This window comes from Tasmannia lanceolata, unplaced genomic scaffold (genome assembly GCF_043159265.1).
Source record: "Tasmannia lanceolata isolate RefF3 unplaced genomic scaffold, GAP_Taslan_0.1 ptg000007l, whole genome shotgun sequence".
NCBI classification, from domain to species: domain Eukaryota; kingdom Viridiplantae; phylum Streptophyta; class Magnoliopsida; order Canellales; family Winteraceae; genus Tasmannia; species Tasmannia lanceolata.
The window spans coordinates 3409509-3424683 of NW_027518684.1; the positions used below are offsets into that span (position 1 = coordinate 3409509).

General features: G+C 36.6%; 1 protein-coding gene across 2 annotated transcripts; it reads right to left on the minus strand.

Annotated features, from left to right (window-relative positions):
• Window positions 1–2947: 2947 nt before the first annotated feature.
• LOC143881461 (Ribosomal L28 family) lies at window positions 2948–15173 on the minus strand. 2 transcript variants are annotated; one of them, XM_077384539.1, is made up of 4 exons: window positions 15037–15146; window positions 14416–14474; window positions 12975–13174; window positions 2948–3621 (listed from the first exon to the last, which is right to left on the minus strand). In XM_077384539.1, the coding sequence occupies exons 3-4, from the start codon at window positions 13169–13171 to the stop codon at window positions 3207–3209; spliced, it is 612 nt and encodes a 203-aa protein (XP_077240654.1). In that variant the 5' UTR covers window positions 13172–13174; window positions 14416–14474; window positions 15037–15146; the 3' UTR covers window positions 2948–3206. The 2 variants fall into 2 exon arrangements, with proteins under 2 accessions (XP_077240654.1, XP_077240655.1); XM_077384540.1 differs by lacking the exon at window positions 14416–14474 and having other exon boundaries at window positions 15037–15173.
• Between the last annotated feature and the right edge of the window lie 2 nt (window positions 15174–15175).

The window sequence follows — 15175 nt, forward strand, 5'->3', positions numbered from 1 at the left end:
TTTCACAGGCAAATGGTGGAGAATCAATTAGGGTTTTTACATTTCTTGCTTGACAGTATGAATAGTACTGCTCAAAAGATGTGACTGAAGAAAATTCTGGGAAATCTGATTCTACTTGCTCTCATCATGAGCAATGAATACTGAAAAATCTATTATAATTATGTAGTTTTTTTTTTTTTGGATGGGAAAAGGTTTAAGCTGATAGATGCCCTATTTACCTTATAATTGGGCAAGCAATCGCACCCTTATGGGTGTCAATGGATCCACTACAGATACGATCCATTCTTATCATAAGATCTTTCTATGTTTATCTCTTGTGTTTTCTATAAATACTCATTAGTTTCTCTGTAATGGAATGAAGAAATTATACGTGAAATTTGTCTTTGAGCACAAAGGAGGACGGATCCTTCCCTATAAGTGGGTCAAGAGCCTGATCTACTCTCTAAGATGGTCAATTACGTTGCTCTGATGGGAAAGGTTACAAGCCCAAATCAGTCCGCAACGTGATTGATTTTCTTAGAGGAAAGATCAGCCTCTTGACCCACTTCGAGGGAAGGGTCCGGCCACCTTTGTGCTCAAAGACAATTTATGGGATAATTACTTCATTCCATTACCGAGAAACTAATGAGTGTTTATAGAAAACACTGAAGGGATAAACATAGAAAAATTTAGAAAGATCTTACTATAAGAATAGAAATAAATAAATTAACATTAACCTAATATTGACGAGTATCCAAATTAGTCCTGGTTGCTTAATCTATCCTTCCTGCTTAATCTACCATCCAAGTAATCCGTTGATCAGATCTTAGAAGATATGATTTATATATTCTAAATCCAAACTAATTTATTCTACTCTATTGAGACACATCAAGGCACCTATCAAGTAGTGGAATAAGCAGTCAATAGGGAGGAGACAAGCATTAGATTTGCCTAGAATTATCTTGGAGAATTTTTGTAAGTAGTGTTTGGTTGCGCGGCATATGCTCGGAGCGTAGGGGAATATGTAAGGGGTGTCATTACCAATAGAAAGAGAGAGCACCATTGCCAAAAAAAAAAATCAAGCAAAATTCAATGATTTTTGTGAAATTTGGCTTGAAAGTTATAAGGAGGGGACAAGAATGTCACCTCAGCAGACATGCAATACTTATCCACGAGACATCCCAGGGAGTCTCCATAGAGTTCAATGCTATATTGGCAACCAAACGGGAAATGACATCCTGAATCCTAACAAAATCTCGACGGCTGCCAGGATAATGTGCAACCAAACATAGATCGGAGTGCTTTTCAAATCCTTCTTAGAGTCAGGATCACGGTCCATTTCAAATCAATTGTCCACAAAGTATCCTACGTCCAACAAAGTATCGATCGGATTGTGACCAAGTCTGGTCACTATAGGAAATAATTTCAAACCTAAGGATCTAATCCAATGGACACAATTTGTATCCAACTATTTTAGCCAAATCTTGTCCATTAACATTCGGATCTTCATGATCCATCAAACTCTCTGGGTCCCTTGACACCCATAGATGCCCTATCAGTAAGACATAGTTGCCCCATACCACGCCTTGTTTACTCGCTTCTCAAGTAAGTTTACTGCTCCATATTCGCACTCCTTATACTACGTTTAAACCTTATGAGTAGAGTCGCACTATTCCTTCATCCTTAGTTGGTAGTTTGGTGAGGGAAGGTTTAAGCTGATGGAACATCTTAAGTCTCTAATTAATGACTTCAAGACAATCATGTGAACTAAATAAGAGAATGATCATATTGTAAACAGGTTCCAAGTGGTATTTATATTTCTTCTTGATGGGCCCTACCTTGCCCCACTTGGTTCGTTGCACATGTGGCCGTATTATCAGATGATTGGCACCATCCATATAATTGGTCCTACTATGTTTGTAGGCCAAGAGACAAATTCTTTTTGATCGGATAATCTTAATCATCCAGTTTTTTCGCCTCATGATTTTTGTACCGTTGTTCATTCATTGTAGTGCCCACTAGATGGATGGTCTAGATCATCTAATTTTTAAGGCGATGATTTCTTCGCCCCCTGTAGCATTATCCTACGGGGGCGAAAAAATCATCTCCCTTTTTTTTATCTGTAAGTCAGGCTTATGCACACACCTACTAGAATTTAAGCCTTCTTATTACACTCATCACCAAGGTTTTAAATTTCTGTTTCGGACCCAATTTCGGGTCTGGGCCGAAATCCCGAAATATTTAAAAAATATTATTTAATTCATTTCGAAATTTCGGACTGAAATTCCAAAATTTCAGATCTTTCTTTAAAAATAAAAATAAAAATACATTTCCTCCAAATTTCAGCCGAAATTCCGAAATTTGGTCCAAATTTCAGACAGCAAAATTCCGGATTTCGCCAAATTTCGGTTTCGGTCTCGGCCAAAATTTAAAACCATGCTCATCACAGGAGGTCTGCAACTCCATTGGCTTCTATTTAAGTGTGAGCATTCTTCGAAGAAGACGTTAATATTTGCGCTGCTCCATCATATAATGGATTTGTTCTTTTTAAGGAAGAGTTTTGATTTAGAAAGTGGTCTTTATGCATTCTATTTTTTCTTATTTTTCATGTTTTTCGAACTTTAAAAGTGCTACTTTGATGAACAATCTTAAGAGACCCGGATTGCCAAGTGTGGTAGGATAAGCATTTTCTGTTAACCCTGATCTAGGTCATCTCTGAGCATCATATCTAATGTTCCCTCAGTGCGATTCAACGATACCGAGGCAATGTTTTTGTTACTTATTTCTTCTAGTTCTTGGGAAATGATTAGTGTCAGAAACATTCTCTATGAGAAGCAAAGGAACTCACATCAATTCATTTGTAAATTAAAATTAGATAAGTTACTTTGAAGCAATCAGTTATGTTTCTTGTCATTTAAGTGCCTCATTACATAATCACTTTCCTTCAATAAAAATGGCAAATAAGATCTCTCCAAATTGTGCTCAAGTGTTGTTCTCTTTATTCCAGACAACAAATTCTCAAATGTTAAAATTGGAACCTGTATCACTACAAACAACTTCAAATGCCTAGAATAAATTGCTCTCTTCTTGGTTCAGAAATAAGGGAAAGTACTTAACAACAAACAAACAATGTGAACAGATTTCAGTACAAAAGAGAACATACCTAGTTCTCAGGCGCCTTTTGCTCGGCTAGAGATTAGAGAAGGGATAAGAAATGCTCGAAAAATCTACTTGTCTGAGGCCTCTTGCTCGGATGGTTTACCATCGGAATTCCCTTCCTCGATTTGCCTCTGTTTTGCCGACCCTTCGTAGGCCTTTCTTCTGGCCTCTCTTCGAGCGTCCCTTTTTGCGATTTGCATCTCTTTGAGACCCTGCTCAAGCTTGGCTTCCTCTTCCTGTGAGAAGAAGCCCACTTCCATCATCCCAAGCTCTTCATACATCTTCTCGATCTTGGCCTTCCAGAATAAGCCCATCTCTGTGTCCATTTTGTGGTAGGGTGTCTTTAACAAATACTCGTCAATCCCCCCAGCTTTGTCAATGCATCTGAGAGCATGCGTGGTAACTTTGACACGGACGTGGCGGTCGAGGATGTAGCTGAAGAGGCGCTTCTCTTGTACGTTGGGCTTCCAGGTTCGCCTTGTCCTATCAAAACATCATAAGCAAGTTCTAATGTGGGATTGCATTCTATTTTTTAATTAGCAAACAGTTTCAAAAATTTCTATGCAAGAGAAAAATTAGCCCTCCCCAGACCCCGCAATGGCGGGATCCTCGTGCACTGGGCCGCCCTTGCATAAATTTCTATGCAAGAGAAAATCAACATACAAGACCTATCAGTGTAACACTTTTGCGCCTTCGCATGCCTAGTTAATGGTTTGTTTCCCATTTCAATATACACAGGCCACTGATATTGGCGCTATCATGTTTTGATAATTGAACAGATTCAACTTGTCTTTTATTATTTAAACAGCTGTCAAAAGTTATTAAAGCTCCCAAACAGCTCTCAGAAGCCCATTTAAAACAGCTGTCAAAGGTATACTAGTAATAACCCTCGTGGGCAACAAAGACAGAGAAGGAGTGCAGCACATTCGCACAACTATGAATAATTGTACACATCAATACACTGTTAAAAAACACTTCATGTAAGATCACCAAAATATCAGAATGTTCAAAACCTAATTTCTAGAATGCAAACTGAAAAAAAAGGTACCAAAGTCCGATAGTAACAAACGAAGATCATCTACATCGTTCATACTATCAAAATTGGGATATTAGCATGCTCAAGCTTGCGGGAATGAAGAAAAACATGGCACACACCGGAGAACCATATATCAAACATACTCTCGTCATCTCGGGCAGATTCTTAGCAACTGACTGAAGGCACGGATTTACCCATAGGAAAGTCATATATCAAACCCACCAAAACGGAATAGAAAAATATTCCTGTCCAAGATCATGAACAGGTTCAAAACCAGACCCCACCTTGGGGGAGAAGCTCCTCTCCAAAAGGTCAGTAAAACTGAGTAAAAATGAACAGCACATCAAGAACTGACTGCCATAGTCATTTGCAATGGTGGTTGGTAATAAATATGAGCAGAAATGATGGAACAAATACCATTTTAATACTTATATTGACTAATTGGTCGATGAAAGACACTTCTAAGAAAATATGGGAAAATTGGAAACCGTATGGCATTTCATCACAGGCTCATAACCACATGCTTGCATATGAATATATGTTGCCATTCATGGTTGAGTCAGCAATCCTAGATAAAGTTGTGAAACAACCAATTGCTCCAAAAGCTTAAGCCGTTCGAAAAGGCGTTATTTAATCTTGTATACTTTAACACCCGCTCATGTGTGGCCCCTCTTTTTAAGGGTTGGTCTGCACGTGGCACATGTGGCCCCTCTTTTTGGGTTGGCCATTCTATGTTGATTTTTAATATCGAGGAAGTTTGAACTCAGGACCTTTGCTCCGATACCATGTGAAACAACCAATTACTCCAAAAGCTTAAGCCGTTGGAGAAGGCGTTATTTAATCTTTTATACTTTAACTCAACTACATCTACACAATGTTTTTTTTTTCTTTTTTGAAATGGACAGCTGAATGTTTGTAGTGTGAGCCTTTTATGGTAATCTCATTTATCATGCATTCCAAAGCCAATTGGTCATCATTTCTGACGTGCAAAGACTTGTTTCAGACACCAGCACAAGCATTCAGAAATGACATAGTCAGGAACTCACAGCAGTAAATCTACATCATATAGGGATAGTACGCTATTTTTTACACCAAAAACACAACTGAGCCTGTAAAATTAGTGATCATGTTTTCAAATTTCGGTTTTCGAATGCGTTTCGGTCCTCACCGAAATTTCAGGAAACATTATATAATTAAAAAAATCGAGATTTTGGGTAGAAAATTTCGAAATTTCGGCCGAAATAAAGTACCGTTTCGGGTCTTTCCAATGTCGGTTTCGGTGCTGACCGAAATTCAAAATTTCAGATTTCTATTGAAATTTAAAACCATGGTAGTGATCAAAGCAGCTCCTATTTTCAAGATATAACCATAAAAGTAAAAAGATATTAAGAAGTTTCATGCCTGAAGTGTCCGCTCCTAGACAAATCTGGTTTCTTGCCCGGATCGCAATACCATGATGAAAAAAAGCAAAACATGGGGGAAAAGGGAAAGTTGAAAAGAGATATCAGAGCTGACTTGAATAACTCACGGCTTAAATGGTGAAACCTGAGAGTAAGTTTATGGATTTTACAAAGAGAAATTTACAAATATTACAGCAAATGTTTGTTAGCAGGATACATAATTTCATAAGGTTTTTGAAATAAGATGGTAGTTGGTGAGTTTTGAACTCTTGATAACATGGTGAGAGAATCTATTGGGCTTCGCACCTATATCTTCACTTCTGTATCTTCCCATTTCCTATTACAGATTCTTCATCATATTCAAAACATTGGATTAAGATCAGCAAGAGAAAATGAATACCAACGACAAAAAGGCCACTTTGTTTGGGTGATCCAAAGCATTCATTTGATGGGCCCTCAAATAGATAGGGTGTGCCCAAAAAATCAGCTCCATAGGATCATCCCAACCCTACGATTTGTGGAGGTAAAATGGACGTGAATAAACCTTCACAAATCTGTCCATTTTTTGCCTCCACTGTTCGAATGGTTGGGATGATCCTATGGAGCTGATTTTTTGGGCACACCCTATCTATGTGAGGGCCCATCAAATGAATGCTTTGGATCACCCAAACAATAATCCTTTTTTTTTTGGTCGGTAAGCTGGGATCAAACCTGTGACCCCAAAGGTTGAGAAACAAAGCCTCAACCATTGAACTACAGGCCCAACCCGACAAGAATCCATGTTAGCAGTTTAAAAATATGAATAACAGAAAAAAGGTTTAAATAACAAATCAGATAATACTGTTTAGTCTCCATTTAACGAAATAAAATGATACAAATTATAAATTCAAATAAAGAATAAGACAGATTAACAAGCGTTACAAACCATTCAAAAAAAAAGAAAAGGGTCACAGAAATAATTAAAAATGCCAAGTCAAAGTTGGACTAGAATTTGGATCCCAAAGCAGAAGATTCAGCTCTCTCTTTCATTGATCACAAACACTCAAACGAGTTGATAAGAACCCAACCTAGGCAGCTCAAAATGAAGCTTCCTATTAGAGCTCATAAAAAATTGTTTAAGGGCATCATGGCAGAACAGCTACCCATAATCCATTTTAGCATTCTAACACACTCTAGCAACGACTAAACTGTTTTAATCCTGTCTGTAACCTATAATAGGCTCCCAAATGCATTTTATGGTATAAAACCAATGGAACTAATTCACCAACATTACCAACACGTCATTTCAAAGTGGTGTATTCTCCATATACTGATTACCATGTACATCAGTTGCCTTTGATTTGTCTCTTCATTTTCTTCCTAGAATTATTTAGGCTAACAGTTGCATCGTACTTATCTACAATAGAAAGACACCTTAAACAGCCATAGACTTCCTTTTTTTCCTTTCATTATATGTCAATTTTGTTAGAGAAATAAAAGCTTCTCCCAATAATTAGGACCCACATTCTTTTATTTTATTTTATCAATGAGTACTTTTATTGCATAAATAAAAGAAAAAGGGGCATAACCGAGGTGGTATATATAACAAGGAAAACAGAAAAACAAGCATCAAATACAAGACTAGTATACTCCTACAATAGGATAATGATTGGTTATTATTACCTTCGGTCTCCTCACACCTTTGCTAAAGTATCAGTGTCCCCATCCTGCCACAAACATGATGGAATGAGATTTGTTCTCAGAGATATTGTCAAAAGTCGAAATCTCTTGTATGCGATCTTCAACCTCCATGGATACTGTTGATAGTCATCCATCCAGTTGATTACATTGATGAATCACCCTCAACTAAGAGTAAGTACTGAAAATAATCAAAAGGCAATTGAATCCCTTGTCTTAGTGCCAAAATCTCTGCCTTATTAGTCTTACTCATAACAGTCATGAGAAAACTTGCTGACATTAAAAAAAAACGTTACGAGAAAACTAGCCGCACCAGCACTTCATGGTTTTGAACTATGCTACCAATCCCCGCCATCGTCAGATAACCTAACTTGGACCATCAAAATTTAGCTTGAGTTGCATCAAATGACAGCAGATTCCATACAACTCTAACATTATCTGAGAATATGTAGCTCTTATGAGCACTTGATCCCCTGAAATGTTTATCAATGCCTGCCCAATAGATGATTTACCTGCCCAGGCACAAGGTCCTCAATCACATAGAAGCTCCTCAAATTTCCTTGAAAGTTTTTGTTGTGATCTTTCCCAAATAGCCCAAAGGGTACCCATTAAACCCATTCCAACACACTCTTCCCCTTGCAGAGAAAGGGCGTTAAGGCTCAACGAAAAGAGAAACAGCATATTGCCCAAGGTTGTAAAAAGTAAAAACAAAAGAATGACAAATAAGAATTGACTAATTCTTCCAATGCACAACACAAACTAAGATCAACATGGTGCCAAAGAATAGATTCCTCATCTTCTTACATTACTCCAAAATATCAGGTCATTGATCAACGTCTTCCTTGAGAAGAATATCATTTACTTCCCATGCCACCGAAGCTAGTTATTTGACACATAGTAGATCATCCTATAGATAATCATGATGAGTTGATGAAATTTATCAAATCAGTAAGCTGCTTAAAATAGTAAACATGTGTTCCCTAAATATCACATTTGAAATTATCTTCTAGATGAGACTAATAAACCCTTGCACACTTATCACTTTCTTTAAACGCAAGATGGACTTGTAGTGCTCTTGATATCTGTAATGACTGTGATTAACTTTTCTTTAATAACCCTAAGATTTAGGCTTTGGATCGATGGATCTAAATTTCAAGGGTGGGGATCAACGATCCATCGTTGATCAACCCTTGATCGTAAAATTTAATCACTCTTTTCCCTTCGATTTGCCTAGATCCGTAGATCTTAGAATCTATGGCTAGTGAAGGTTAGATCTAAATTCTCTAATTAAAAGAAGAAAATAATTTCCGTGGAAAATAGCACTTAAAAGGTGGAAAATTTTTGAATTTTAAAGTGGAGGGAAGAAACCCACGTTTTTCCTTGTATGGAAAAACGTGCATATATATATATATATGTGTGGGTCCACCTACAAATCCTTTCAAAAATCCATTATAGTATACTATACTTAGAAATAGCATTTTCAAAACTACTAAATATATATATATATATATATATAATTAAGGTAAGTATCAATGAGTGTATGAAAGATAAGTTAAGAATGTTGGGGAGGGGAAAGTTTCCTTTTCTTTTTAGAGATTTGATTTCCACTTGAAAAGGAATCTTGAACTCCTTCTTTTGGTATGATTGACTCTCTTATGTAAAATTCTAATCTCAAAATTTTAGGAGATTTCTTAAAGGATAAAATCTAGAAATTTTTGGGAATATGAGCAATCAAATCCCAAATCAAGGGATTTGATTGTGAGCAACTACCATAACTCTTTTCCCTCTCTTTTATATATTACCTATATGGTAGTCATGGGAAATCAAAGGAATTGATTGATGGCAACTTACCATAACCTCTCACCACTCACCATAATTACCAATCTTAAATTAAGGAAAGTAAAGTAGTATAATAAGAGTGATGCACTCCTCCCATTCTTGCACAAAAACGTGGGAATAGAGAGAGAGGGTCACTTTAAAACAAAAACAAAAAACAGAGGAAGAAGGGAGAAGAGAAAAAGGGGAAGGGAAAAACCCTAGTCATCTTCAAGCTTTGTAGCATCACAAGTAAGTATGGTGTACATATTTATATTTAAATCTCTTGCTGTTTTAATACCAAAACCAGGACAGCTATAGTGCTGCCTGCGTGATATATACTTGCTGTTTTTAATACCTAAAACCAGGACAAATGCTGCCTGTGTGATATTTAAATCTCTTGCGGTTTTAATACCAAAACCAGGACAGCTATAGTGCTGCCTGCGTGATATATACTTGCTGTTTTTAATACCTAAAACCAGGACAAGTGCTCCCTGTGTGATATTTAAATCTCTTGCTGTTTTAATACCAAAACCAGGACAGCTATAGTGCTGCCTGCGTGATATATACTTGCTGTTTTTAATACCTAAAACCAGGACAAGTGCTGCCTGTGTGATATTTAAATCTCTTGCTGTTTTAATACCAAAACCAGGACAGCTATAGTGCTGCCTGCGTGATATATACTTGACGTTTTTAATACCTAAAACCAGGACAATTGCTGCCTGTGTGATATTTAAATCTCTTGCTGTTTTAATACCAAAACCAGGACAGCTATAGTGCTGCCTGCATGATATATACTTGCTGTTTTTAATACCTAAACCTGGACAGCTATAGTGCTGCCTGTGTGGTATTTGTACCTTAGACAGGGCAGCAGTTGTATCGTTGCAGGTACCCTGCTGACCCCAAAGCCAGGGGCTCCTCCCGATAAAGAAAATATGAAAATGATTAAAAATGACCTAGACCAAAATAAGTTGACCTATTTCACTTATTGATTTGCCTACAGGAGCCATCTCGTCCTACTGCGATTATAAGATTAAGGCAGGTGATACCTAACTTTGCTCGTATGGCTTTTAATTTATCCAACAAGAATGGTGAAGTATTTGATTTATATTGATTCTAAGTTATTCTATAAATAAATGAAATTATGTCTTTTATATTATATGTTGAAATGGATTCTGAATTCTGATAAAAATATTCAGTTTAAATTGTATTTCTTTTTAATGATATGAAATAACGTGGAAGCCGTATGTACACTTAAGAAATACCCAAAGAAGAAATGGGAAAGGGTGATGGGAAGCCATTGAGCTATCCCCGTAAACAAAGGTATACAACTTGGGAGAACCGCGCAACTCCAAGTTGATGTCGGAATCCTACGGAGACCAAGAGTCCCTAGGCGGTATGATCTATCGTAATAAGTCCCCGCGGAATCGACCGTGTTGGCAACGGCAACAAGCTAGTGGGAGCTGGAGTGCCCTGGGAATTAAATTAAATCGTTATAATGAGAACGTAACGGAATTGTAATTATTCTGGTTGTTAGTTAATTATTCTCGTTCAGTTCTCAGTAAGTTGTTCACTTTAAAAATGATCTTCTTATATTTAAATTTGCAAGTAGTTGTATTTCTTTAAAATGAATTCTCTTATTCTGGTTTAGAAAATCTCTATAAATTATCATGTTGGAAAAGTATTTGTTCAGTTTATTTGAATTGATAAATAAATATGGATCTTGATCTGTTGTTTAGATTGAACTATCATACCTGCCAGGTTACTATCACTCTGCTTGACGTTGTTTTCTCCCCAAGATTAGAGGATGCCCACGAGGGTGAGTTTGCGCACGAGGACGTTTAGTAGCATAGAGCGATGGGAGAAATAATTGAAATGACGATACCTTCGTCGACGTCTCGGTTTTATTTAAGAAATTTCTAGTTTGGATTTTATTTAGTAGAACATGTTATTGAAATGTCGATGTTATTGTAAGGAACATTTTAGTTATGGAATAAGAATGGCAGTTGTTTAAGTTTCATAGATGGTTTGTTTAAAAAAAATAATATTGTGAGTATTTTGACTGGTGTTTGCTTGTAGCGATCCGGTCACGAGAATCGGGTCGTTACAATATCTGTATTCTAGATAAATGGTTTGCATTTTTTGAATGGGAACAAAAAATAAACCACCATTTATGGTTTGATCCGAATTAAAAATATGACTGTGGATCAAAGACATAATTGATCATACAAGCAAAGACAATCAAGGGTATTACGCTCTGATAGTAGACCTTAAAGTTGACTACAGATTAATATACAACAGCATATAATTGTGTAATATCATGTCTCGAAAATCCTATTAATAGGCAACAGCCCAACGGATTCTAGAATATGGAATAAACATTTAAATGGAGTATCTGAGCTATAACTGACTTGTCATGCATAGCCTTTAGGTACTGAAGTATAACTAACTTGTCAAGTATGGCCTTTAGGTACCTCAATAATCCATCTGACATCCTCCTAGGCTCCTATAAGAATGTCTGGGAATATGCACAGACCATTATGATTAACTGCACGAGCAAACTCAACATAAGCATAAATGTCTAGTACTGTGATCCTTATAAATTCAATGTTTCAGCAAAATGCAAGATCAACAAAAACATTCCTGTCATCACTTAACAATCCAATATACAGACCACATCAAGAGATCCTAAACCATGGAATCTCTGCCACACTCACCCACCCAGCCGCACACATACGAGGTGAAAAAACAAACATTAAACAGAAGGATATTCTCACATAGATCAATATGATTATGAACAATAAGATACAGAGCTCGCCAGCTCACCCAAATGCTACACAACAAACTTCTTCCCTTATCATCTTCCAGAGTGTTAACTCGAACACTACCACCTTCTATAGTAACAATTTCATACACATAAAAGACATAAATGATAATACCTAAGGATGAAAATAAATAGAATAAAATTGTTCCTCTTGAACCACTACCCTCCACCGGGGTTACTAAATTTCTCAAAACTCACTCTATGGAGGCATTTGGGTCCATGGATGGCCTTCATCAATCATCACACTTACCCAAGGACAAGAATATCTACAGACAATGTAATGATTACATGAAGAAACTCCCATATGAATCATTACAAAGAATGTTTGCCTTAAAATAACATGGTAGTGTACCATAAATAATAACACATGATAATAACACATGCCAGAGTACTAAGACATACGACATTGCTAAATTTACCAGCAAGAATAAATGCCACTGAGACTAGTCTAGATTCATACATCTTGATGATAATGTCATCTCCAAAGCAGATCATTTGACATGGAATCTAATAATTTATTCCCATAGGAAAGTGTTTCCAGAATCCACGTATGTCTTCCATAATACTTCTTCAGACCATTACCCTGTGCCTAAGACCCATTTTGATTCGATCGGGCTAGCTCAAACAATTCCGCCCTTGACTTTCTAATAGACATAAAGAATTCAGCAAGTCATAAAATGATCATGACACTACCAACTCACTATAATTTACTAAAATGTAAGTGTGTCCTGGATCTAAACTCCAAATTGAAACACATGCACTAAAATTCTATTGATGCAACAAATATCTCTTTGGATGAATTACTAGCTTTGTCTTCATTGCTTTACAAAGAGCAAAAATGTATGGGAAAAAAATGGTGCACACAATTTGTACATCCACCAGACAGAATTCCCTCGTAGTTGACAGAATAATGTCATTCATTATGTTTCAAGCACCATAGATATTCAAATAACCAATAGAAGAGAAATAGGAGAAGAAGAACATAAAAAACAAACGGAAACACTTTTAAATGGATTTTCCAACCCTGATTTTTCCATTTCAAAAAAAGAAAGAACATCAAAAACAACAATGGAAATTCTCTTACTTGTGGCCTGAGTCTTCGCCAATCATATTCCCAAACTGGATGTGACGACCGGCATAGATCCCTCTCTTCGCCCTTCCCATCACAACCTTGCTGTCGGGGAGATGTTTCTTCAGTGATTCCTTCACCCCCTTAGCCATTGAGTCGGACCCGACCTTGCGGATAATCTTGTTAAACAGCTCACGAGATCGAAAAGCCATGACCTAACATGATCACAGCGAACATAAGATTTTATTTTCTTTCATGGAATCAGCATTGAATAAAAATTGCTTCCTTTCCCTATTGCTAAACTAGAGCTATCAACAAAGTTGCACCTAAAACAGTAAACATCCAGCCTGTAAGATTAACAGAAAAGGGACAACAATCTGAAAACTTTGGGCGCATTTGGCTACAATTTAGATTTTGCATGTTTCTTTTGATTTTGATTATTGACTTTGTTTTTTATTCTAATTCTGATTCTAAAAAATCAAAATCGTGTTTGGTAACTAACATAAAAACATTAATTTCCAAGTTTTTGGAACAGAATAACGTTTGGCTCCATTTCAAAAAAAATCATAGCTAAACACGGCTGAAGAAAAAAAAAAGTTTAAAAACGGGACCAGATTTGTATCCTTCAACCCCAAAGAAACTAGGGGTGCGTTTGGCGATGATTCTGATTCTGATTCTAGATTTTCATATCGATTCTTGATTCTTATTTTGATTTTCATTCTATTTTTAAAAATCAAAATCACGTTCGGAAACTGATTTAAAAATCAATTTTTTTTTGCTTTTGGAACATAATAACATTCTGCTGATAAAATTTTGGACCAGTGATAGAGAATCACTAATAATATATGAGTGAGATGTACGGAAAAAAAGCCAGACTAAAACTAATAATAATCAAGTCATACATACATTAATATCATCACATTAATGAATGGCTACAGTTTTGTGTAATTGTGGATAATCTAACAAGTGTCATTTTCTTTCCTGATTTTTTTTTTTTTACATTGATTTATTTTTATATAAAATGACCAAATCAGAGCCCCCACTGCATTGTTAAGCATGTCTCTTTACCATCAGCTACATACAAAAGAAAAGATTTCCAAATATAATTTGTTGCATTAACTATTTAACTTGGATCATGATCTAAGGTATTGCGCGACATGTTTGTTCTTGCAGAAATATACATGAGAAGCAAATCAGAGAGCCCACTGCATAGTAAGGCCATAATATCCAAGGCCAAAAAAGTTATTTAGTAATCAAAATATCCTTTGAGACATTTCATCAAACGGCTGGTGGGTATCTTCCTCTAAAAAAATCGTGAAATAACAGATGGAAAACCAAGCACTAAAAAAGAAAAGAAAACAACAGAATAATCTATCCTTGGTGCATGGCTGAAGGGTTCAAAATCCTACCAGATGATTCACAAAAATGAGAGAAAGATGGAGAGAAGATAGCTGACCTCGTCAATGGTCGGAGATCCTTGTTGGAGAGGAGATGGAGTTAGAATGTGATACGTACCTAGATATAAAACGAGTGTCGATTAACCTTAGTTAGAGAAGCGTAAAAGAAAGGCATTTCGAATTTGTTCGCATAAAGACAAGAGCCAACAAAACAGGGTATTGATCTTCAAGCTCTAACATTTTTTTCTTTTCGGTTCTTTTCAGCAGATTATAGAAACACCATGAAAGAGATCGGCGAACATTGCTGGTGGTGGAGTTTTGCTCCAAGGCAGTGTGTTCCATAAAAAAAAAAAGGGTTCCATGAGAACCCATGCCTTCATTTCGAGACCCCATGCCTCAATTTCCAAAACCCATTAAAACCCATGTCTTCGTTTCGTAAACCCATGTTGCAAAACGCATATTTCAGAAAACCCATATTCTTATAGAGAGATAGAGAGAGATAGGTCATAAAAACCATATTTCGGAAAACCAGAGAACCATATTTTAGAAAACTCTTCTGAGAGAGAGAGAGAGAGAGAGAGAGAGAGAGAGAGAGAGAGAGAGAGGTCATGAAAAATAAAAACAGAAACCCATATTTCAGTTTTGAGAGAGGGAGAAAACCATAGCCGTGGCTTAATTACCTCTTCTCCAAGAGCTCGAAGTTCAGTCCCTGAGTTCTTTATTTTGGTTTTTGGTAGAGTCGCTGGTTAGAGCAGAAGAGGAAAGTAATGGCAAGAGCATAAATAGGTTGTGCCCCAAAAATTATTTCCATTGGATGAT

Coding starts and splice junctions, on each gene's coding strand:
- LOC143881461 (XM_077384540.1), bottom strand. CDS start 13,171: ATGGCTTTTCGATCTCGTGAGCTGTTTAACAAGATTATCCGCAAGGTC. Junction 3,622..12,974: donor GGCGAAGACTCAGGCCACAA/GTAAGAGAATTT, acceptor ATGTTTTGATAG/GACAAGGCGAACCTGGAAGC.